Here is a 22779-nt window from a genome sequence, read left to right on the forward strand (position 1 = left end):
ATGATGAGGCTGTGAGGAAGAGTCTGCTATCCCTAAATGGCAAGAATCCCTGGCCCTGGGGAGTCATAGCTCCACAGTTCTGAGGACTCACTTGCAGTATGATGGGGAGGCACTGAGAACAGTGGTGCCATGAGCCGGAAGATGCCACGCCTGGAGGAAGCTGTCAGTCAGCTAGCAGTCAATTGCTATGGGGGACCTGAGCGTGACTTAGCAGTGGATCTGATGGAGGTGCATCCTGTGTGTGTGGCATCTGAAAGAAGCCTTGAGTAGTTAGGACTTGTTGTCCTGCCTCTGCCTTGTTTTCCTTGTCTGTGAGAAGCACCCAGGCCAGCCTTGTGAGGGCTGACAGCTGAGGGCAGCCAGAAGAACCTTTTAGCCAAACACTAACCAGTACAGATACTGCTTCTGCTCTCAAGCAGCCTACCCACGAGTGCAGAACCAGACATCCCTGTTTGTAGGGAAGCCTGATCATGGACCTCTGAGCAAGGAGAGGGTGTTTTTGTTGTTGTTGATTTGTTTTTGTTTTAGTTTTTCTCTGAAGGATGAGATTTGTTGCCTTCACTGAGCTCAGGGGGAATTGGGAAATACTCTTAACCAGTTCAGCCCTTGGGCTTCTTACCTCTCACCTAATATCTACAAGGGAGAAATAAAGCAGAGGCAGGCATCCCACTGGTGACTTGAACACACATGGGTGGGTTTGAAGAAAGGTCACATGCTCTGCATGATGTCAGGGCGCATATCTGTGCCTGTGCAGGTGTGTCACCCTGAGATGGACTACATTCCTTTCAAAGCAGGTTAAGCAACCAATAATGTCCTAGCAATAAGGTAACTTTAGAGAGTTCCACTCTCTAAAGAGTTGGAGTTCCACTTAGATGATGCATTCATTGTGGAGGCTGCTGAAAGGAGGAGAAAAGGATGGGAGATGTACACTAAGTTCTGATTCTCTAGGTCTACACTGAGCTGAAGAGCAGTTGGGCCAGAAGCAAGAAGGTGGACTCTTTCATCCTTTGCAAAGCACTGACATCATTTGGAAAAATTAAAACAATTATTTTAAACTTAGGTCTTTTCAACAGTTTTATAGATCCTAATCCTAAAGCCACAGTGGTTGCTAGAGCTGTTGTTTGCCGAATGGAGAAGGGAGCTATCCCCCTGGCTACAGTCCATGGCTGCCATTGGGGCAGAGATCTTCTGTCTTAAGTATTACTGTGAATGTTGCTATCTATGCATACATGCCTATGCATTTATATTGTACACACACACACACACACACACACACACACATACACATACACACACACCACAGGTATGCACTGTCTTTTGCTTTGGGACAGAAAGAGAATTTTGAAAGGGAGAGATGTTGTAAGTAATTACCTGAATGGCACATGGCTACAACTGGACCTGAGTCAATGCCTCATGATCCTATAGGGGAAAGGCAGAGGATAAGCAGGACAAACATATTTCTCCTGGAGGAATTGTAACTCTTGCTTTTTGTTATGACCATTTGAGGATCATTTTCCATGACTATTGAATGTTTATCCATCTCTTACCAATTAGCAGTTACAATCTCTTGAGAACTTAGAGGAAAATAGTTCTCATTTTTACTTTCTCTGATGGAGGTTAGAAAAACATTCCTCTGGTTAGTTTGAACATCCTTTAATACATGTGAATAGCCCTTTGTCTTCATGTGGCTTGTAACCAGATGATTTTATCCCAGCCTTAAAATCCCAGAATTTGCATGTGTTATGCTTTGCATTATACTCATATACAGTACTAGGTCATGGAGAGCAAGCAAATATATGTGGTCACATCACATTCTACAGTGAAAAGACATGCCCTTGAAAGTGTGTGTAGTGAAAGAAAGAGTCTCCAAGACCAAATAAGCTTGGAAAATACACCATATAGTGTCCATTTTTCAGGATTCATGATATATGTTAACATAACTAAAGTCACTCAGAAGTCCTACAATGGAGACATCAGCTTCACTTGTTTTAACTGAATAGTCTTGAAATTATTTTATCACTAGTTCCCAAAGACTAAGGCTGAATCAAGGCCTCGTGCATGCTAAGCATGAGCTATGCCAGTACTCCAGCCCAGTGCCCTTGTCAGATGATGTCTAGTGATGCCCTTGCAGGCATACTGCCTTCAGCAAATGCTTCAAGGATGACTTAGAAATGAATGCATCTTAGGTGTACAGCCACATAAGAGAGGATAGTCTAGTTGTAAAGTGTTTTCTTCATGGATCATTCATTTTCTTTTTTCATCTTGTCTTTTGCGTCCTAGTTTGTCTTAGAGAAGGTGAAAAGTGAAGTAGATGTGCTGGCTGGATGAACTTATTGCCCTACCATGCCTTGGTAGATTGCTATGTTGAGTACAGAGGGAATTGGGGGGGGCTACTATTTTAAAGGTGGGATGAAACTTGGGTGTTCTGGTTTGTTAAAGCAAAAACCATGAAATCCAAATGCTGATGTCAGTTAAAAATCACTGTATGTGTTATAGGAGAAAGACTTTATCACACTCATCTCCAGCCTCACCCAACAGGCTCTCAAATTCTGCAATCCCAAATCCAAGTCAGGGAGGACCCTTCAGAGCTGTGCATGCTGTGCCAGTTACAGATGACAGAAACTGACCTGTTCTAACCTGACAGTGATGGGAGGGATGAGGACCTCCAAGAAATCAGGCTAGAAGCCAAGTAGAGTCCATAGTGATGACTTTGCTTCGGCAGCCATGCAGCTACTTTGGCTTTGAGAGGACAGCTGTTCTGCTTTCTCTCGCCTCCTGCTAAGGTTTGAATTGTCTGATGTATGCAACCTTCTATTCCCTGTCTCCCACACACTCAGTGTTCCCAGAGAGCTGGTTTCCAGTATCAGCCATAGTATGCAGGAAGACAATCCTGGCTTTGTTCCAGAATGCTTTTGGCTTTTATTTGGAAAACTGCCTCTCAGTCAGCTTGTCCTTGGGATACTAGAGCACTAACATGGTTGCTGAGGAGTCTGGCCATCTAGGGTAGAGTCACCTCTCTTTGCAAGGGCTATGTCTGTAGATCTGAGTTCCAGCTAAGCCCTGGTTAGTCAGGAGCCAGACTGCTTGGTCACCTTCTATTGTCATACTGCCAAGTCAGCATGGTGGTTTTAGGAGATTCATAGTTTAAGGGGAAAACATATAGACACCTTTAGGTTGGCTTATCTTACTACTTGTTTCTTTTGATCAGAGAAATGATAAAGAGCGATTGATAAGGAGGTGTTGGGGGAAGAGGCTGGGTTGCTATTCCCAGAATGCTGCTAGGAAGGCCAGAGGGAAGGGCATCAATGTCTTCAGATCTAGAGGAACTCAGAAGGTCCCATGTAAGGCTATACAGGACGCTGTAAGGTTTTTCCAGCCTCTGCCCAGCTGGGAGCATAGCTTTTCCCTTGAGGGCCTATTCTGAGTGGCCATTCCCACCTTCTCGGTGCTGGTGTGCACGCAGGATGTAAAATATCCTTCATGTGGATCAGTTAGTGGTGCTCTTCAGAAGAACTACTGAACCTCTTTTCAAAATAGTCTTACTGCTGTCAGAGGAGCTCCTTAGGACCTTCCTAACTCACTGACACAATTCATGAATAATAATCCACTTGTGCCATATTGGCCTGGACACAGTCTCCATATCATTGTGCCTCAGACATCATAAATGTTGCAACAGAGCCCCTACAAGGTGAAATGATTTGCCTAGGATTGTTCGAGAATCACAGGGCAAAATTGGAATAGAAGTATGGATTCACTGGGCTCCAAATCTGGGCTGGGGATTTCCAGCTTCTTTGGAGGGTCATTCTCAAGTGCTGGGCTCAGACTTCAGCCCTGATCTAAATTCCATCCCCCCTGTTTTGTCAGTCTTTGTCAGGGATGGTGGTTAGTTGTAGTCCATGTATAACGGACAAGACCAAGGTGGTGAGAATTTGAAACCTGTGTTCACCTCTACTTTGACCCTTGATTGAGTTAAGCTTCTCTGGGCACATGTGGGCCAGGTGCAGGCTTGGATTGTGTGTTGCATGTCAAAGGCTGATGCTGCCTGTCATCTCCATGGAAATGGTGGTTGTTTAAGTTCACTGTTTCTGCTTCCAGTTTGCACCAGACAAGGCAAAGAAAAAAAGAAAAATCCAGCCTCATATTTCACCTAATAACATTCATGTCCAATTCCTGATGGTGCGACCAGTGTTGAAATCAGATGAAAAACTAGTTGACCTTTTCAACTACTATGAATAATTTCTTATAGAAAGGTGACTGTTTGGCAGGAAGGTTAGGAGTTGGCTCCAATTAAAACGTTAATTTTTTTAATCCTTCAGGTTGTAAGGGTTTGACTTGATTGTAGATGGTCCTGGCCAATGGCCCAACTTGGCCATAACTGACTTGTGATATTTTCTGGGAGAGCCAGACTACATGGGGTATCATGTGAGCCTGCTGAAAGATGGATTTTTCCATGGCAGCCCAGTGTAGCATACCTCAGCCAATGTCTGGTCTTTACCTGCATCTGGCATGGAAGGACACTTTTTTATATTTTGAGCAAGTCACTTCACTCCTCTGGACCTCACTTTTCTTATTTTTAAAATTACGAGGTTGCCTATGACTTTTTCTAGCCTTTCAAGCACTAAAGATTCTGTGAAAAATAACACTTAGGCTGAAGATCCCTTATCCAAAACACTTGGGACCAGAGTGTTAGCCTTAAGGTTTTTATAAAAATGAGGCATCTAGGAGGTAGGATACAAGTCTGAACATGAAATTGATTTTTGTTTTATATACTGTTTAGATGTAGTGCCTATAGGTCATTTGATAGGACATTTTTCAGTGTTCTTTGTTGTATAAGCTCAGGTGTGGAGGTTTCTACCTACCAGGGCAACATGTTGACACTCGGCGTTTTAGATTTTGGATTTTCAGCTTAGAGTTTTTCATCATGTACTAAGATGTGTGTTTGTTTACTTATAGGACTGAGGATTGAAGCCAGGGTGTTACACAAACTAGACAAGTACTCTCCACACCCTAGCATAATGTTGTTTTGACCTCTGCCATTTACTGGGGACCTACTTGCTGTTTACAGATATGGCACAAATACTTTTGTCAGTCAAATACCAGTGAAATGCAAAGCCTGTCCTATTTTCACTACAGCACTCTGCTTCCTTGTATATAGAGGAATACAGCAAGACAGATGTAATCTATTGCCATTTACCACATACCACATATCAGAGAATGGATTTTATTTGATGAACCAGGGCTCCTGCTTTGAGCTTACTGAAGAGAATGAACATGTGGGGTTTATTTAGGGAAGCAGGGAGCAAGCATGTGCCCCAATACTAAGCTTGAACTCAAGACCTCATACTCTCCCTTAGCTTTTTGGTCCAAGGTTGTGCTCTACCACTTGAGCCATACCTCCACTTCTGGCTTTTTGCTGGTTAACTGGAAATAACAATTTCTCTGATTTAGTTCCCTAGGCTAGTTTTGAACTTTCATCTTCAATTCTTAGTCTCCTGAGTAGGTAGGATTTCAGGCATGAGGTACCAGCACCCTGCAGAATATGTGATTTAATGAGACTTGAATGTATAATCTGCTTCAGAGCCATCTGATCTTGGATAGTTGCTGTGCCTCTTTCAGCTCACATCTGTCAATGGCTACTCCGATGGGAATTCCTGGTGATTAGGGAGCTTAGGCCATGTAGCCAGTGGAGTGCCTTGCTAATGATAGATTCTTAGCTAATCTTAGTTTCCTTCTCTAGAACATAGTTTATAAAATAGTTGTGTTCTATTAAAAGAGAACTCCTTATTGTCTTACATAAAATTCTGAGATACCCAGTTTTTCAATGGATTTTAATAAGAAAGCCAGAAATACCTCTCCCTGAGGAAAATCATCCCTGGTAAAAAGTTGGGCAGAGGGCTGGGAATATGGCCTAGTGGCAAGAGCGCTTGCCTCCTACACATGAAGCTCTCGGTTCAATTCCCCAGCACCACATATATGGAAACCGGCCAGAAGGGGCGCTGTGGCTCAGGTGGCAGAGTGCTAGCCTTGAGCGGGAAGAAGCAAGGGACAGTGCTCAGGCCCTGAGTCCAAGGCCCAGGACTGGCCAAAAAAAAACACAAAAAGCAAAAAAACTTGGGCAGAAACATTTAAAGTGTTGTAAATGGTATAAATGGTGTGCTCTGAGGATAGGTTAATTATTTAAGCTAAATTATATTTGAAGAAATAATCCTAAGAGAACAATGAATGAGAAGCAGATGGCCCAGGGTAGAGTAGTCCCCCCTCTACCTTGGCCCCCTGGGCCTCCTGTTACTTTAATATCAAGCATAGAGAAATAAGACATGGTTGCCCAGCTAGTGCAGGCATTGGCAAGCTTCCTATGAAGGGCCAGACAGTAAGAGCAAATAGCTTTGGCTTCACAGGCTCTGTGGTGTATGTTACAACTGTTCCAGCCTACCCTTGTAGATCCAAAGCAGCCTCAATGATACATAAATGAAATGTGGATAGGAACAGTGTTTGTTTCATAGTTTACAGTTTGTTCCATAGGTCACAGTTTCCCAGCTCCTCAGCTAGTGGGAGAAGAGGACTTATAAACAGGCAGATGTAATGTTTTAATAGTCTGGTGTTTATCATGGGTACAGCCATGCCATAAGAGCACAAAGAAGGGGCTCTGATTTGGCCTGGGAAAAGGAGCATTTCACTTGAGTTAATTAAACCATCTAGGAATATGGAACTCTACCCATTTTTGCCTTTTGTCATTTTTCACCCATTTGTCTTTTAAAGTAACAGAAGATCACTGAAAGAAAAGAAATACAGTCCACACAGTAACCTGGCCATACTCCAGCCCAAAGATTGGTTCAGAGATCAGTATTGTGGTTGGAGTGGGTTTTATCCTTAGAAGTAGTGTTAATGAGCAGTGTGGCCATTGTGGGTGGGCACAGGACAGGGGAGCAATTCTCAGAAGGGCCTAAGGCCTTAGACAGTTGATGGGGAACAATTTAGGTGGAAGAGGGAGCCATTGGTGGGATGCACACTTGTGGCAAAAGATGGGATGACTCAAGGGAACTTAACAGAACCGTGTTACAACAGAGCTATAGCCTGTGGTCATGGGTCTTTCCAGAATGAGTGGGAAGAGCATCAGTGTTCGTGTCACAGTCCAGTTTTGTTCACACGCTGTTAATTGGTTAGAAGATATCCTCTAGCAATATAGGGAATGTGGGCATTCCCTCGGCAAACAGTGCTCCTCACTTGGTAGAAGTTACTGTGCTCAGCTTGTTGGAACGGTGTGTGCACACTTCACTGAAGACACTGATAGCTACTTTGTTCCTTAAAGCTCTCTGTACAGTGCTCACTGTTTCTCTCTCCCTAATATATTTTCTATAGCTTTCTCTTATTTTCCTTTCTTGGAGAAGAGTCATTGGTAAAATACATTGCATATTTTGGAAATGTTCTTCAAGGTGATGGTTAATAGAAGGACATTGCTTTTTAGTAGTCTCTGCTGATATGTAAGGATCTTCTTAGCTTCCACAAATTACCATAGATGACTCTACCAAGTGTATAAAGATATTTAAAACAATGTACATTCTACTTCCTCTAAGAAAAAAATAAATGAGCAGCTCACCAGTGACTCATGCCCATCAATGGTTCATTCCCTTAATCCTAGCTACTTGGAGGGCTGTAGTTTGAGGCCACGATTTTGCGGCAAATATTTCTTGAGATCCCATCTTAACAGAAAAAAACAACAACAACTGAGTATGGTGGTATATACTTGTCATCCAGCTATGATGGGAAGTGTAAAGGAAGAAAATCCCATCCCAGGCTAGTCTGTTTTCCAGAAATAATCACACATCAGTTCAACTTGGAGCATGTTCAGGTGGTTATTTTTGTTTCCCATTAAAATTCTCCTGGAAAGCAATGTTGTTTTTCTTGTCCTATGAAAAGAATAAGATTCCTGAGAATGAGAAATGCTCAGCGTCATAAATGAAGCCTTGCAGTTTGCTTTCCTCTAGCTTCAACACATTGTGTAGAAAAGAAGGAGGTAGGTTGTAGGAATTTCACTTGGAGAAGAGACAAAGATAGATCATCTTAGGGTTCACAATGAATCCAAAATTACTGTATGAGGCACAAGAACGGACTGCAGGAAGTTTTAAGAACCTTGACCAGAAAGGAGCCAGATGCCAGTGGCTCATACCAGTAATTCGAGCTAATCAGGAGGCTGAGACCTGAGGATCAACATTTGAAGCTAGTCTGGCCAGAAAATTTCTCAAGATTCAGTCGCCACTTAACCCAGGAAAAGCTGGGCTGGAGATCCTAACTCATGTGGTGGAGTGCCAGCCCTGAGCAAGCAAGCTGGGAAACTGGGACTACAGGTGTTTAGGTGAGTCCCCCTCTAGCCCAAACTTGCAGTTGATTTTGCGTGTCCTTCATTAGGCCATGGCACCAAGTTAGAAAAGAATGAAAGTTGAGGAGCAATTGGAGCAGTAATTAACAAGTTACAAAAAAAAAAAAAAAAGGAAAGAGAGAAACAAAACTAAAAAACAAAACAAAATTCCCTTCAGAGTACCTGGCAAGGGTGTTTATGATGTCACTTGAGGAAGCCTTTAAGGGCGCCAACTCTAATTGGCACTTGTGTTAGCTACTGTTGACAGTGAGCCTTTAAAAATTGTAGGACAAAGCCAAACACCTATAGGTCACGCCTGTAATCCTAGCAAATCAGGAGGTGGGGACAAAAAAGCTAAAGGACAGTACCCAGGTCCTGAGTTCAAGCCCCAGGACTAGCACAGAATAATTGATAGATAGAAAGATAGATAGATAGATAGATAGATAGATAGATAGATAGATAGACAGACAGACAGACAGACAGATAGATAGATAGATAGATAGATAGATAGATAGATAGATAGATAGATAGATAGACAGACAGACAGAGGGTGAGCTTGGAGGCAAAAAAAACCCCCCAATAATTTGAAGTTAGAAAGCATGCAATATGTTTTGAATTTTCATGAAGTCTTTTAGAAAAAAGAATCATAAGACTGCTGGATTGAAAGTACAGAAAGATGGGGTGGCTTGGGTTGCCTACATGTACAGAGGTAATTGTAGCTAGCATGCTCCCTTAGCCTGGCTTACAGGGCTGTTTCTTCAGTCCATCTGTGGATCATATTTCAGGGCGGCCTCTTGCAGGAGAGAGGGTGCTGGCAGGGTGGGGTGGGGGCAGAGAGAGAGAATAGCCTTCCCAATTCAGTGTCTCTAGTTTAAAACAACTACAACAACAAAAACAAAAAGCAAAACAAAACTTGCCAAGCACAGCAGCTACACAGGGTATAAAACACTAATTCACACCAGGCTAAGGAAAGACCTCTCTCCAGAGGGGAAAAAGTGCTGATTTCACATACTTGAAAATTCCTGCAACCCAGTCAGGAATTTTGTTTCCTTTACGCCTTTGAAAGTTTAGGCAGTGTTTCCCTCTTTGTAGTACTGAACAGGAATATTTCCTTTTATCACAACTGACTGTGCCACAACTGACTGCGGTCAGGGATAGATTGGGAAAACCCTGCTGGTTTGCTGATGTGACAGGCTACAATGGGGGATTGCACATTGTTCCAGGTGGAACTCAGGGGAATTCTTCACTTATGGCCCCCCCCAAAACAAACAAACAAACACCAAAAATACCTCTTTGTTCTTGAATCAGAGAACATTAACATAAGTAAGCTTTGAGCTGGGAAAAAAAATGGTGGGTTCCCAGACTCTTTGTTTTCTTCTTTTTAAGACATGGTATTTATTTGCTGATTTATTTTGAGATGGGACACATGAACTCCTGAGCTCTAAGATTCTCTTGCTTCAGCCTTGGAGAGCTGAGACTGCAGGCATGGGCCACAGAACCTGGATCTATTTTTAAAATGCATATTAATTGTCAAACATTTTCAGAACAACTTTCCCTGTACTTATATTTTAGATGGTATAAAACATATTCCCAAACAGAAGCTGAGATCTGAGGATCAAAGTTCAGAGCCAGCCCAGGCAGACAGGTCCTTGAGACTCTTACCTCCAGTTAGCCAGCAAAAGACAGCTGGAGGCATGGTTAAGTGGTAGAATTCTAGCCTTGACTAAGCTAAGTAAAAGTAGGAGACCTTGAGTTCAAGCCCCAGTACACACACACACACACACACACACACACACACACACACACACACACACACACACATACATGTCCTTAAAAGGATGAATTGTATGTGTGTGTATGTATTGCTTTGTTTTAAAAACTGATTTTTGTCTTACTGTTACCATCATCTTTCAGAGTTTTCTTATCATTTTAGAGTTTCTAGATTAATCAAAGGTGTCAATGGCTTATACCTGTACTCCTAGCTACTCAGAAGGCTGAGATTTGAGGATCATGGCTTGAAGACAGCCTAGGCAGGAAAGTCTGTGAGACTCTCCATTAACCACTAAAAAGCCAGAAGTGAAGCTGTGGCTCAAGTGGTAGAGTGCTAGCCTTGAGTGAAAAAGCTATGGAACAACACCTGAGCTCTGAGTTCAAACACAATAAATGAAGGGAAGGGAAGGGAAGGGGAGGGGAAGGGAGGGGAGGGGAGGGGAGGGGAGGGGAGGGAAAGTTTGGAGAAAAAGAAAAGCAGAAACTCAAAAACCGAACTTGGTCTTAGTTTTGTTCTGCCATCTTGGTGTTTGGATCTGTCTTCTAATTCTCTGTGCACTCCAACATCTCTTGTCCTCACTATGATTTTCTTTCTGCAGCTTTGTTTATTATATCGTGAGCATTCTCTCAGTTGTTTCAAAAGTTGTTTCCAAAAGTACTGTTGTCAATGTTTGTATAGTCCATTTACTGTCAATTTACCCTCATTTGCTCTTAACAACCAATGAACATCATGGCAGAGAGGCCCAGAACAGTGCCTGTTTGCTCTCCTTGTAAAGATTCTTCATCTCTTCTGTATCACGAGAGAGTTCTAGTTGAAGTATTAGTTTATATTAATGAGGAAGTATATTTAAGGGAGAAAAGGTTTATCCTGATGAAATATTCAGGGCATTGACTCTATAGACTTATCTTACAAATTTGAGTGTTTATAATTTTACTTATGATCATATACACACAGATATATTTTGAGACAAAATCTTGTTGTATAGCCCAGGCTGACTTTAAACTCAAGTTCCTCCTGCTTCAGTTGCCCAAGTGCTGGGATTACAAGCATGCTTCACCATGCTACTTTGTTTATAGTATTTGATGCATAAGTATTTTAAATAATAATTAAAATTAATAATAACTAGCAACAGTTAAGCTGGTATAAATTGCAACAGCCATTTCTCTAAGTAGACCCCTCCCACTCCCCACTTAGTCTTTAATCCATAGAGATTGCATTCCACCATGAAATAAGTTATCTGTGTCCTTCCAATTCTACATTTATTTATAAGATTCACACTAATTGAATTTTTTTCTTATGTCATTTATTGACCAGCATTTCCACTGGCTGCTCCTGATGGGGATAAGAACAGAGAGCAAGGGTGGGCGGGGGCAGGGCTAGGAACTGGACTGTGACTTGAAGCTTTTAGGATCTTGTTAAATCAGCAGATGAGGTGCTAACATACTTCATTAAAGAATTGTTTCCATTGTTCTCTAGGGAATGTATTGAAAGGGTGGCGTTAATGCAAGGAATAAGCTTGTATTAGTTAAGGGAGGGTTTCTTAGCAAGGGAGGGTGAGTAGCATCTGGACCACATCTTGTTCTGCAAAGTTTTATTCCAAACAAACTTAGTCAGGGAATGAATGAGGTAAGCTTTTGTCTCAAACAAACCTAGTGAAGGAATGAAAGGGGTTCAGTTTGCAAATACCAGAAACTGGTATTTCAGGAGATAGAGAATACAGGGAATAGATATCTGCTCAGCGGCTAGAGAAACTTCAGCCTGTGCGTCTGGATGAATTCCCAGCACAACACCCCATTGCCAGTGTTACTGTTGGGATCCTGGGAAAAAGGAATTCACTATCTATCCCCAGCATACTTCCTCAGCCACTGCCAGAACTGCTGGCTCCTAGCCCACCCAATCTCTTCTAGATCTAATTAGCAGAGTGGATGTTCCATTTACCTTTCTTAACATTTTCCCTCATTCCAGTCAGCCCAGAAACCAGAACTAGGGTAGTCATTGAGAGTTGTTTTAGGGTATGCATTTGACTGTAAGATTCCAAGCCATATTTGAAGGTCTGGGCCATAGTGACTTATACCTGTGATTGCACCTATATTGGGGAAGTGAAGGATCACAGTTCGAGGCTAGATTGAGAATGGCATACTTTTTTTCAACTAACAAGCTAGGCCTCGTGATTCATACCTGTTACCTCAGCCAGGTGGGAAGCTCATGTTAGAAGGATTGTGGTCTGAGGCTAGTTTTAGGAAAGACAATGCTAGCTCCAGACAAAAACTAACATTTTTCAGTTATCTGGGAAAAAAAATAACTAAAGCAAAAAATGGGCCAATGGCATGTTTCAAGTGTTAAAACACCTAGCTGGCAAGCTTGAGGCCCTGAGTCCAAACCCTAATACTGGGAAAAAAGAAATCAATCATATTTGGAACTTTATCTGTAAAAGAATCTGGAAGTTTTAATTTTAGCCTTCAGGGTTCCATGACAAGAATACACACTAGACAGAAGGAGGCTGGAACCTCCTAGAAGTTAGCTGCTTATAGCACCAGTAGAACAGAGATAACAATACAGTATGGACGCATTTAAAAATACAGGTAGAATGTGCTGAGCATGGTGAGTGGTTGGATTAGAAGAAGGAGGCACCCAGAGTAAGTTTGGAGACAAAACTCATTGCATGAAGTTGTAGGCTTGCACCTTTCAGAACATTACTCTTGTCAGTTTTTCTTTAAATCTTAAAAATGCACACAGCCTTTGTTTCTTGAATGGCCAGTAGCTATATCTTATCTATAGCAATGTGGTCGAATGAGACCTGGTGATCTCAAAATTTCCTCATACTTCTGACATTCTTTAGGCAGATTCTTTAAGAAATAATGCTATGCCCGGACATGTTTTGTGAATTCTTACTTTATTTTCATCAATACTGGAAGGAGAAGTTAAGCAAGGGAGCCAGCTCAGTGGATTCTCCCAGCTCTTGGCATTCCTGCACCAGCCAAATGGAATGTGGTTCCAGGTTGGGCCCCCAGGAGAGCAAGGGTGTTGTTTTAGGTGGATCCCTAGGTATGAATAATTCTTATCTTACTAAGCCTGCTGGGATCTTCCAGTCCTTTGCTTGTTGACTCAGATATGTTGTCCATCTTGTGACATAGTGAAGGGGATAAGACAAAAGGTGGTTGCTTTGCTCTGGGTCCTTGCCCTTCCCTTCACCCCCCACTGCCCTAGGGTAGGTGAGTGTTCTGAAGCTGAGGCCCAAGGTGTTAACCAGTACCTCTTCCCAGGTTTTCTTTCTTACTATGATTGGCATCAGTCTTCCTCTACTATTTAAAATTTCCATTCTAGCATTGTTCATTGACAGAGATCACATCAAGATGACTGCCAAATAACTTACTTAGTTACTACTAATGATATCATGGCTGCCCACAGCCAGGTATAGCTGTTATTCAGGTGGTGGAGTTCACAACAGCAGTGACTGTTTTTTTTCCATTTCCTTGAAGGCTTGTATTAAAATCTCTTGTCTCCTAGCCATTTAATATAAGTTTAATGGACTCCTTTGCATCATCTAGCCTTGAACAAACTCATCAATGCAGAGATGTGGAAGTGCTTGCAACCAAAGGGAGTACCAGTAGCTTAGTACTCTCCCAGAAGCAACAGGCTCTTTTGCCAAGAATGTGCAGACTGAGATCCATGCAGGTGGGATGTGCCTAGGAGATGATGGTTGCTGGTGTGTAAGTATCTGGGCAAACAGAAGACCTACAAAGTTTATGACAATACCATACCTTACATTTTAAGGCAAAACCTGCATTTGGAGCTTAGGAATAGGTATTTATAATTGAGAATATGTTTTTTTTTTCCCTAGGAACAGCATGTCCAGGAATGTTGGTTTTCCAGTCTTGCCTCCAAGCACCCACTTGAGTCATAGAGCTTTTCAGTCCTGCTTTGATACTAGAGCAGCCAGTAGCCATGAGCAAGCATCCTGCAGTGTGGTAGTTCCTTCCTATTCTTGGAAATTGACTGGGAGGGTGAATTTCAAGGATTCTCCTCATAATGGCAGGGTGAAAACAGGGCAGGATCACCTGGAGGGTCTCAGAGGCATGGTGGGCGCAGACCACTTGAAAAACTTGTTTAACTATACTTATGGGTCCAGCTGCAGTTTCCATTCAGCACATCTGGGACGGGGCCAAATTTGCATTTCTCCTTTGTTTCTCAGGTACTATTGATGTTCTGGTCCTTGTGGTTCTGGAGTATTTTGAGGAACACAGGAATTGTCATAGAAGGAAGTTAGGCCTCTAAAGAATACCTTTGTCTAAACTCTACCAAGCTAATCTACAGCCAACAGTGACCTTAACTGTGCTTTGTGCAACCTGTGCAACCCATGCTTGCATCCCTTCTTTTTTTCCCTTCCTAAGCTTGGTGATGCCTCCGTCATCTGGAACCGATGGCATAGATAAGAAAGGGCTCTGTGAGCAAGTGTCACAAGTGCAGGAGTGAGAAGAATGTGACAGGTGACACCTTTGCTCTGTCTTTGCTTTCCACAGATCCCACTGGCCCTTGGATCCAAAGCTCTGGACCTTGAGCACTCCATCAGGCTCTCCAGAAGCCTGGAAATGAACCTAACTCACAAAGATCCTCTGCATTACACCCTGGGTCTCCAGATAGACAAGAGGGAGGAGGCAGACATCCGAGAAGCCAGAGCCTTCCACCCACCCACCCTTCATCCTTACCTTTCCTGTTGCCTCCAGAATGCCTCTAGAATCCCCCAATTCCTGAACTGTGGGCATTTCTCCACTGTAGTTACATCCCCACCCCTTGGCCTCCACTGACCTAGAGTTGACAGCTTCAGCAGTCTGGGACATTAGCCACTTCTTATCCCCATCAGCAGGGCATCTATACTGCCCTGAGTTGTCATACCACCAGCCTCTGTTTATTTGCGCCTCTGATTTGCTGGTAAGCTGGGGGTAGATTTCAATGTTGTGTCCATCCTTGGACACATATCACTGCCCAAGAGCAAACGTGACATTCTCTCCTGTGTCTGTAAATGGAGAAGAGGAAAATGAGAGAGTTTTCAAATTAAGTAATAAAGCTTGATTTTACAAAATATACTGAGTTTTATTTGTGCATTGGTTACCTTTGTCTCCAAGTAGCAAGTTAATTATATTGTGCAATAAAGGAAAATCCAAGAGCATTTACAAGGAAAAAATACCATTGTTAAAGTTTGTATTTCAGCATTTGTTATGAACACTGCCTTTAGTTTTAAGACTACAGTGTGGAGAGGATTGTGGTATGGAAATGTGCACATTACTTTTTGTTCCCTGGTGTTCTTTTTTTTTGGTGTGTGTGGGGGGGTGTTGGTTGTGAGGCTTTAACTCAAGGCTTTGGTGCTGTCCCTGAACCTTTTGGCTCAAAGCTAGCACTCTGCTGCTGTCACTTCTGCACACTGTCACTTCTGGTTTTCTGGAGGTTAATTGGAGATAAGAGTCTCACAGACTTCCCTGCCCAGGCTGACTTTGAATGGAGATCCTCAGATCTCAGCCTCCTGAGTAGCTAGGACTATAGGCATGAGCCATCAACACCCAGCTCCAGTGTTGTTCTAATACCTTTAGAATGGTGGCAGGGCCTTCCTGTCTCCTGGGTTGGTTGTTGCAGCCCTGTGGAGTGAGGGGTACTGTTCTTCAGGGTCAAGATGCCCGTCTCCCTGGGTATTCCTTTCACTCCTGATTTCCTGTAGTAGTTGGGACTGAAGAAACACTACATACCTGAGTTTCATCCTGCAGATGCCTGGTTAAAGGCATCCCTTAGATAACGATTCCAGAGTAAAACACCACATTTCCTTTTGTGGGCAAATTTTATTTTTCATTGGATTTCGAAACCACAGATGCAACATAACTATGATGGAGCCATGGCCTTTCAGGGTTATTGTGTTGCCCTTGTGATTGAGTATGACTAGCTCTGTGTATGTGTCTCTCTGATTTGTTTTCTGTTTGCCCCTCTCTAGTGGGATCTTGTGTGTGATAATGCCTGGAAGGTCCATATCGCTAAGTTCTCCTTACTGGTTGGATTAATCTTTGGCTACCTAATAACTGGATGCATTGCTGACTGGTGAGTACCTACATGCCAGCTGCATGAACCTTTGGCAGCCATGGCACAACTTTGATAACTAAAGCAAAGTGATCAGTGTTAGCGACTATGACTGGGTCTTTTCTCTGCTGTGGGCTGAGGCCAGAGCAGAAAGCAGAAGCCACTGTCTGAAGAATGCAGGACTAAAAGAATTAGGCAGGCCCTGAGTTCAAGCCCGAGGACTGGCACCAAAAAGGGAAAAAACAGTACTAATTAGCCAATGTGTATAATATACCACAGGAAGTGAAAATTTAAATCCCCACTCTTGTCAGCCTGAAGCCTTGACTACTACTGGCATTGAAGTCTAGGAAGTGCTTCAGGACTTAGGTGAAGGGCTCTATGGACTGAGCACAGAGTGGGTGTATATCCAAGAGACATTTTTTTAAAGTGGGGAGAGCCATGTGCGGTGGTATTTACTTGCTACTAGGCAGCTGTGGTAGAGGATTTCTGGAACCCAGAACTTGAGGCCAGTCAGAGCAACATAGTGAACCCCTGTCTCAGAAATGCAAAAATAAAAACTGAGGGGAGGAGCTGAACTGAATAGGTAAGACAGCTCTCTGAGTAGCACCTTAAAAATGTCATGCATAGTTTTAAGAGAGTTGATGGCTTGGCCAAGGGATTGCCCTTTGGTGCTCCATGTAGGAGGAGGATGTTACAAGATAATGGCATTTGGATTAATGGATAGGTAATGCAGATAGGGGAAGGGAAGTGATTAAAATAGAGAAGAAACATGCTTTGGGTGGGTGAAGAGGTATGGGTGCCTAGGGCAAAGTGTGTGGCTCAGGATGAAGCTATGGGGTTAGTGGGATGGAGACTAGGCAGGAAGCTGAATGATAATAATGATGGTGACATCATTAGCACCTAAAAGTGATTACCGTGTGCCATGCCTGGTGCCAACTACACCCACACATTTAAATATTTCATCCTTACAGCACTGGGTGAAGTAGGAACTGTTGTGACCCCTGTTGCATCACTGAAAACCTGGAGCAGGGGGTTTCATCAGCCCAAATTCTCTCAGCTTGAAGCTGGTGAGCCAGGAGTCGATACCAGGCCACCCAATACAGAGCCTGCATCTCAGTGTACTCAGAACTTTTATTCAAGGCTGTCTGGGTAATGGACCACTCAGGAACAGAAGTATAATGTGAATGTTCCCCTTTCTACTCTTCAAGGATCGTATGTGTGCGTGCGTGCGTGCGTGCGTGTGTGTGTGTGTGTGTGTGTGTATCATCACATCTTGGGTTGACTGCTGTGATAAAGGCCAAGAAAGCTGTAGCACAAGCTGTGTGTCTTCTGTTCCCTGCTTAGTTAAGGACCAGCCTAAGACAAGAGCCAAGGTGGTGGGTACAGTGGCAGAGGGTTCTGAGGCCACATTAAAGTTGTGGAAACTTCCTCCTAAAGCTCTGCTTTGGAGTTCCTCTTCTAACTTACACACTGTGGCTCCCTGTGTCCTCAGAACATGCTGCCTCATCATTTATAAATGCTTCATATGGAAATATTCCCTGCAGGCAGAAACAACAAAAGCTGTCAGCAACCTCTGGAGACCTACCCTGGGGGCTCCTTTGGATTTTTTTCTGTTTGTATTTTTGAGTAGCGGGGTGGTTTTTATTTAACCAGATGTTTGGGTTCAGAGATGTTGAGCATAAGCTGGAAACTAAAAGCCACTGCTTCCCAGAAATCTGTATGGAAATGAATTAGAAATATTCACATAAGCCATACAACCTTCTTTCTGAAACATACAGACTTGATGGAGTTTTTAGTAGCACAAAATAAGCATGGGCTTTTATTAATGAATTCGCTTCTAAGGGTTCAAGTTACTTCAAGTTCTTGTACCTTTATGCCTAGTACCCTCTCTGATCAAACACCAGGCCTGGAGACAGAAGGCTAAAGAGTTCATGTCGTGCTCTCAAGTAGCCAGGAGTCAGATATCATAAGCCCACGTCTCTGCCCTAACATCCCTAGGGTCCACACCTGAGGTCAGGTGGGCAAGGCTGGCGAAATCAGGGTGGGAGGTGGGTGTGGCAGGGAATTAAGCAGTATCTGTGTCTGGATTGTGGCTTTTTGAACATTTTGAATGGACTTGGTTTGTTTGGGGGGTTGGTATTTCTGTCCCCATTGGTTTTGTTTATTTTTTCCCCATTTGAGGGAGCTCCAGGCCTCATAGCTGGGACTCCTGGCTGTAGTCATAGGGTAAGCTTTCTAAGATTTCAGTTAGTGTGCATAGGCATTTAAATTCTACACTGTTTTCTTTTAAAAGTTTCATTTTTCAACCCAAATTTTATCTGGAGATCTACATTAGACATTGTCAGTTTAGACTCCCTGAAGACATGCAAGCTGGGTCTATGCTGCCTTCTTCTCCCTTTCTGCTCTTCTGTGGAATGTCCTACATTTGTAATGATCTGCACCAGGGGACCTACCCCTGGCCCTTGTGCTCTTTGTGCCAGTGGGGAACACCAGACATTGACCCTCAGGGGAGAGAGTGTTCAGACATTGGTCTCTTCAAGGCCAGAAGACCAGTTTCCTCCTCTCAGACTCCTCCACACGATGCCTCTTTCTCACTCTGAGGTCATGACCATCTGTCTTCAAATCCCTGACATTAGACACTGTAGGGCCACTGTCCCCTGTGGGTTCTGTCTCTGTTCTCCACTCTTGTGTACATAATGACTATATCAAAGTCTTTTCCAGCCACTGCAATGGAGAAGGATATCTGCTTCCTGTTAAGACCCCATATTGGTTCTCTGGTCTTGCTGTCACCAATTACTTCATGCTCAGTGTCTTCAACCACACAAATTAGTAATCTTACAGTTGTATAATTCTCAAACACCACAAGGGGCTGATGGGGCTAAAACCAAGTATCATCTGAGCAGTGGATGTCATTTCTGGATGCTCTGGGAGATAGTTCCTCATCTTCCCTAGCTGCTAGAGACCCCATGTTCTTTGACTTGTGGCTCCCATCCTCTATCTTCAAAGCCAGTGATGGCAGGTCAGATCCATCTCACCTACCCAGATAAAACCACCCTATCTGTTTAACCTTAATCACATCTGGAGAGTTTTTTCCCCTGAAATGTAAAATATTCACAGGTTGTGAGGATTCAGATGGGACATTTTCAAGGGCCATTATTTTGCCTTCCATAGATCCTAAGTGGTAGAGGTCTCTTCTCTGTCAGCCCTGAGGGTATTCCACTCTGGAGAGCCAGCTCATCCTCATGCTCTGGCTTCATGGTCAATGCATGTGTTTCTTTCAAGTATTGGACACCTGCTAAGCTAGTTGTGTGTTTCCACACCTGCTGCATAGGCCTTAATAGGCTCACTGGAATAAGTTTGGCTCTTCTCAAAATCTCATAATCCCAATTGGACTTGAAACTAGGGTGCTCCAACTTCAAAGACTGTATGTACTCCAATAACAAGTGCTACACCAACTCTTTTAGAGAGAATGATTTGGAGTGGTTTCTACAGGATAAAAAAAATTAATCACCTTTTCAAAAAGTACCAGAATGGGAAAAACCTTGTTTGGCAGGTGTCAAGGATATAGAAATGCAGGAAGACTGTGAGAGCTGAACATTTGGCTACTTTATTTGTGCTACACTTTGTGTTTAGATCTGTCATCTCACTTCATAAATGGTCTTAGTAATTCTGTAAAGTAGAACCTTATCTTCAGTTTACAGCTGAGGTAGGTTCAGGGAGATAAAAATAGACATTGGGTTTCTGTGTGCTTTCCTTTCTCTGAGGAGAACAACTGAGTCATATTTTAATTTATTCCTGTAAATTAGTTGGATATGGACAAAAATCACCTGCTAAGGTCTTTCATAGTGGGACCACAGCACCACATAATGTAAATAAGGGTTAAGCTCTTTAGAAAAGATGATTGACTTACATGGGATTAAGTTCAGAGCCTTGGTCTTGCTTCACAAAAGCCTTAGAAAGGCATGAAGGAAATACTATCCTGTGGTTCCTGCCCCACATTTTAAAATCTCATCCATGTCCTTTGTAAGGCCAAGGCTATGCTTTGCAAGGTGTTATTGTTTAAAAATAACTTCATTAAGATATAATCTACATATAAAATTTACCTGTTAACTGCAGAATCAATCAGTGAGTTTTGGTGCATGTACAGTTATACAACCACCACCTACTCTAAGTTGAGATTATTTCCATCAGTCTTATTAGGATGCTAGAAATGTGCTCATAAACATCAGTTCTCCATTCTCACTGCCAGCCCTGCATAACTACAGTTCTATTTTCTGCTTCTCCAGATTTACCTTTTCTGGGCATTTAACTGATGCTTCTGTATAGAGTCATAAATGTATCTAGAATGGTACAAATTGTTTAGTCCCCTACTTAGTGTTATGGTGCCAGGCTTGGAAGTTTTTCATTGTATTCTTCCCCCTGGCAAATGGCATCCACTCTGCCCTAATTTCTCTGTGAGCTATCCTTCCATCTAGAGCAAGCTGTCTAGTGGTCTTGTATTAAATACTAATGTGTTTGATGGAGAATTATTGCTATAGTTTTATTTCTAATGAGTGAAGCCTTGGCAAGATGGAAAGTTGGTATGGGGAGTTGGGGGTGGGCAACTAGTGATCTTTCCCATTCCCTGGACCTTCCCTGGCTAACCTCCTAGCCCTGGCCCCTAGCACACCGCCCCCTAGTGGTTACTGGTTCCATCCTGGCCATCTGTGCCTGATGTATGATTTTAGTGTGTCCACAGTCCTTTCCCTCAGACTCCACTTTGAGCATACATCAGGATCACACCAGTTATTTAAAGTTTAGGCTGTTTGGGCTTAGTGTGTGATTCTTAATAATTACATACTATCACATGGCAGAAGCAAATTGTATCCAGAGATCAGGCACTCAGCTTAGTGACCAACCTAAACGGAAGTCAAAGGCTTCTCTCTATGCCTGTGTTGACTTTCTGGCCAGTTCCAAAGGTCAGTAGTTTCCCAAGACATTAAATGTTGGGTGTGTCAAGGTTTGTGTTTGGGGAGTTGTTGTTGATTTAGTCCCTCTTGTCTCGAACCATCCCTGTTTATACACCCAAATAGACTCAACAATCAGGGTTGTATCTCAATTCTCTCAAATGGCTGAGCTGTTTGAGCTCTGCTCCCTTTGCTCCAGAATTAGGATAGTCCATGATCCAGGGTAGCGAACCTAGATAGTGTAAAAATATGTAGCCCATACTCATTCAGCATTTGTTAAGTGCTTGCAGGTTACAGGGTTTCAGCATCTAGCATCAACATGTTGTTTAATGTCAATTCCTAACTTTCTTTCTCTGTGCAGGGTTGGCCGGCGGCCTGTGCTGCTGTTTTCCATCATCTTCATTCTGATCTTTGGACTGACTGTAGCACTCTCAGTGAATGTGACAATGTTCAGCACACTCAGGTTCTTTGAAGGATTTTGCTTGGCTGGAATAATTCTCACCTTGTATGCATTACGTAAGTACAAACCTTCATACCCAGTCATTAAAAATCAGCAAAAGTACGAGAATTTTTGAGAAAGACACTCTGCATACTGGTTGTTTGGAACTGTGGCCTTTTAGAGGTCTTCATGCTTGCAAAGGTTTTTGGAGGGATATTGTCCAGAATTTACTTAACAACCACCTCTCCCCACCCCCCAGCTTGCACTCAGTATACCTCAAGTCACATAGAAGCTTGTATAACAGCATGGAGACAGATCATCCCAGAGTAGCCTTTACTTTCCTCTGGAATTTTCTAGATTGACATTCTGTGTAGTTCCAAGCCCAGTAACTAACGACATCTCAGTAATTTGCTCCAGATATGAGCATACCAAATACCTTCTACAGTTGTAATCTGTTCTCATTGACCCTTACTCCTTCTGCTCTTCCTCCTCCTCCTCCTCATCTTCCTCTTCCTGTTCCTCCTGCTCCTCCACCTCACCTCCGCTCCTCTTCCTGCTGCTACTCATGCCCCCCCCCCCCACTCCTGCTCCCCTACCTCTTCCCCTCTCCTCCACCTCCTCTCCAAGGCCAGGAAGTCTACTTTTTCCACATTCTCTTGTGCCCAGGTTTGATTTCAAGTGGCCTAAGAACCCTTAGCATTAGTCCTGTATAAATAAATAGCAAGATTTGATAGTCTTTCTCTTTAGGAAAAGGCTGAAAAACTTTTTTCTACTGTTGAGCTGTTCTATTTGTTGCCTGTATTATCTCTACTACCAAATGTGATTTTGTTTCATGTATTTGTAGTTAATTTTCTAGAAGAAAATGACAGACTCAAAACATGCATATTTGGCTTATCAGTTCTTTTTGTTTGTCTTTTGTCATGGGGCTTGAACTCTGGGCCTGGGCACTCTCCCTAAGCTCTTCAGCTCAGGGCTAGCACTCTATCACTTGAGCCACAGCACCACTTCCAGTTTTCTGATGGTTAATTGGAGATAAGAATCTCATGGACTTTCCTGCCCTGGCTGGCTTTGAACCGAGATCCTCAGATCTCAGCCTCCTGAGTAGCTAGGATTTCAGGCGTGAGCCACCGACACACTTATCAATTCTATGCTTTTCAGTCTCCATGTGGAATGATCAATTAGAAACAATAACTTGTTCCACTATAAA

The 22779-nt window shown here is 43.0% G+C and overlaps 1 protein-coding gene across 1 annotated transcript in view; it reads left to right on the plus strand.

Annotated features, from left to right (window-relative positions):
• Positions 1-22779, plus strand: part of Slc22a23 (solute carrier family 22 member 23) — a 184072-nt gene that overhangs the window by 18628 nt on the left and 142665 nt on the right. The window contains exons 2-3 of the mRNA XM_048348542.1: positions 16105-16208; positions 21495-21649. Coding sequence (XP_048204499.1) covers positions 16105-16208; positions 21495-21649 — 259 coding nt within the window. The remainder of the gene's footprint in view (positions 1-16104; positions 16209-21494; positions 21650-22779) is intronic.

Source organism: Perognathus longimembris, chromosome 6 (genome assembly GCF_023159225.1).
Source record: "Perognathus longimembris pacificus isolate PPM17 chromosome 6, ASM2315922v1, whole genome shotgun sequence".
Lineage (NCBI taxonomy): Eukaryota > Metazoa > Chordata > Mammalia > Rodentia > Heteromyidae > Perognathus > Perognathus longimembris.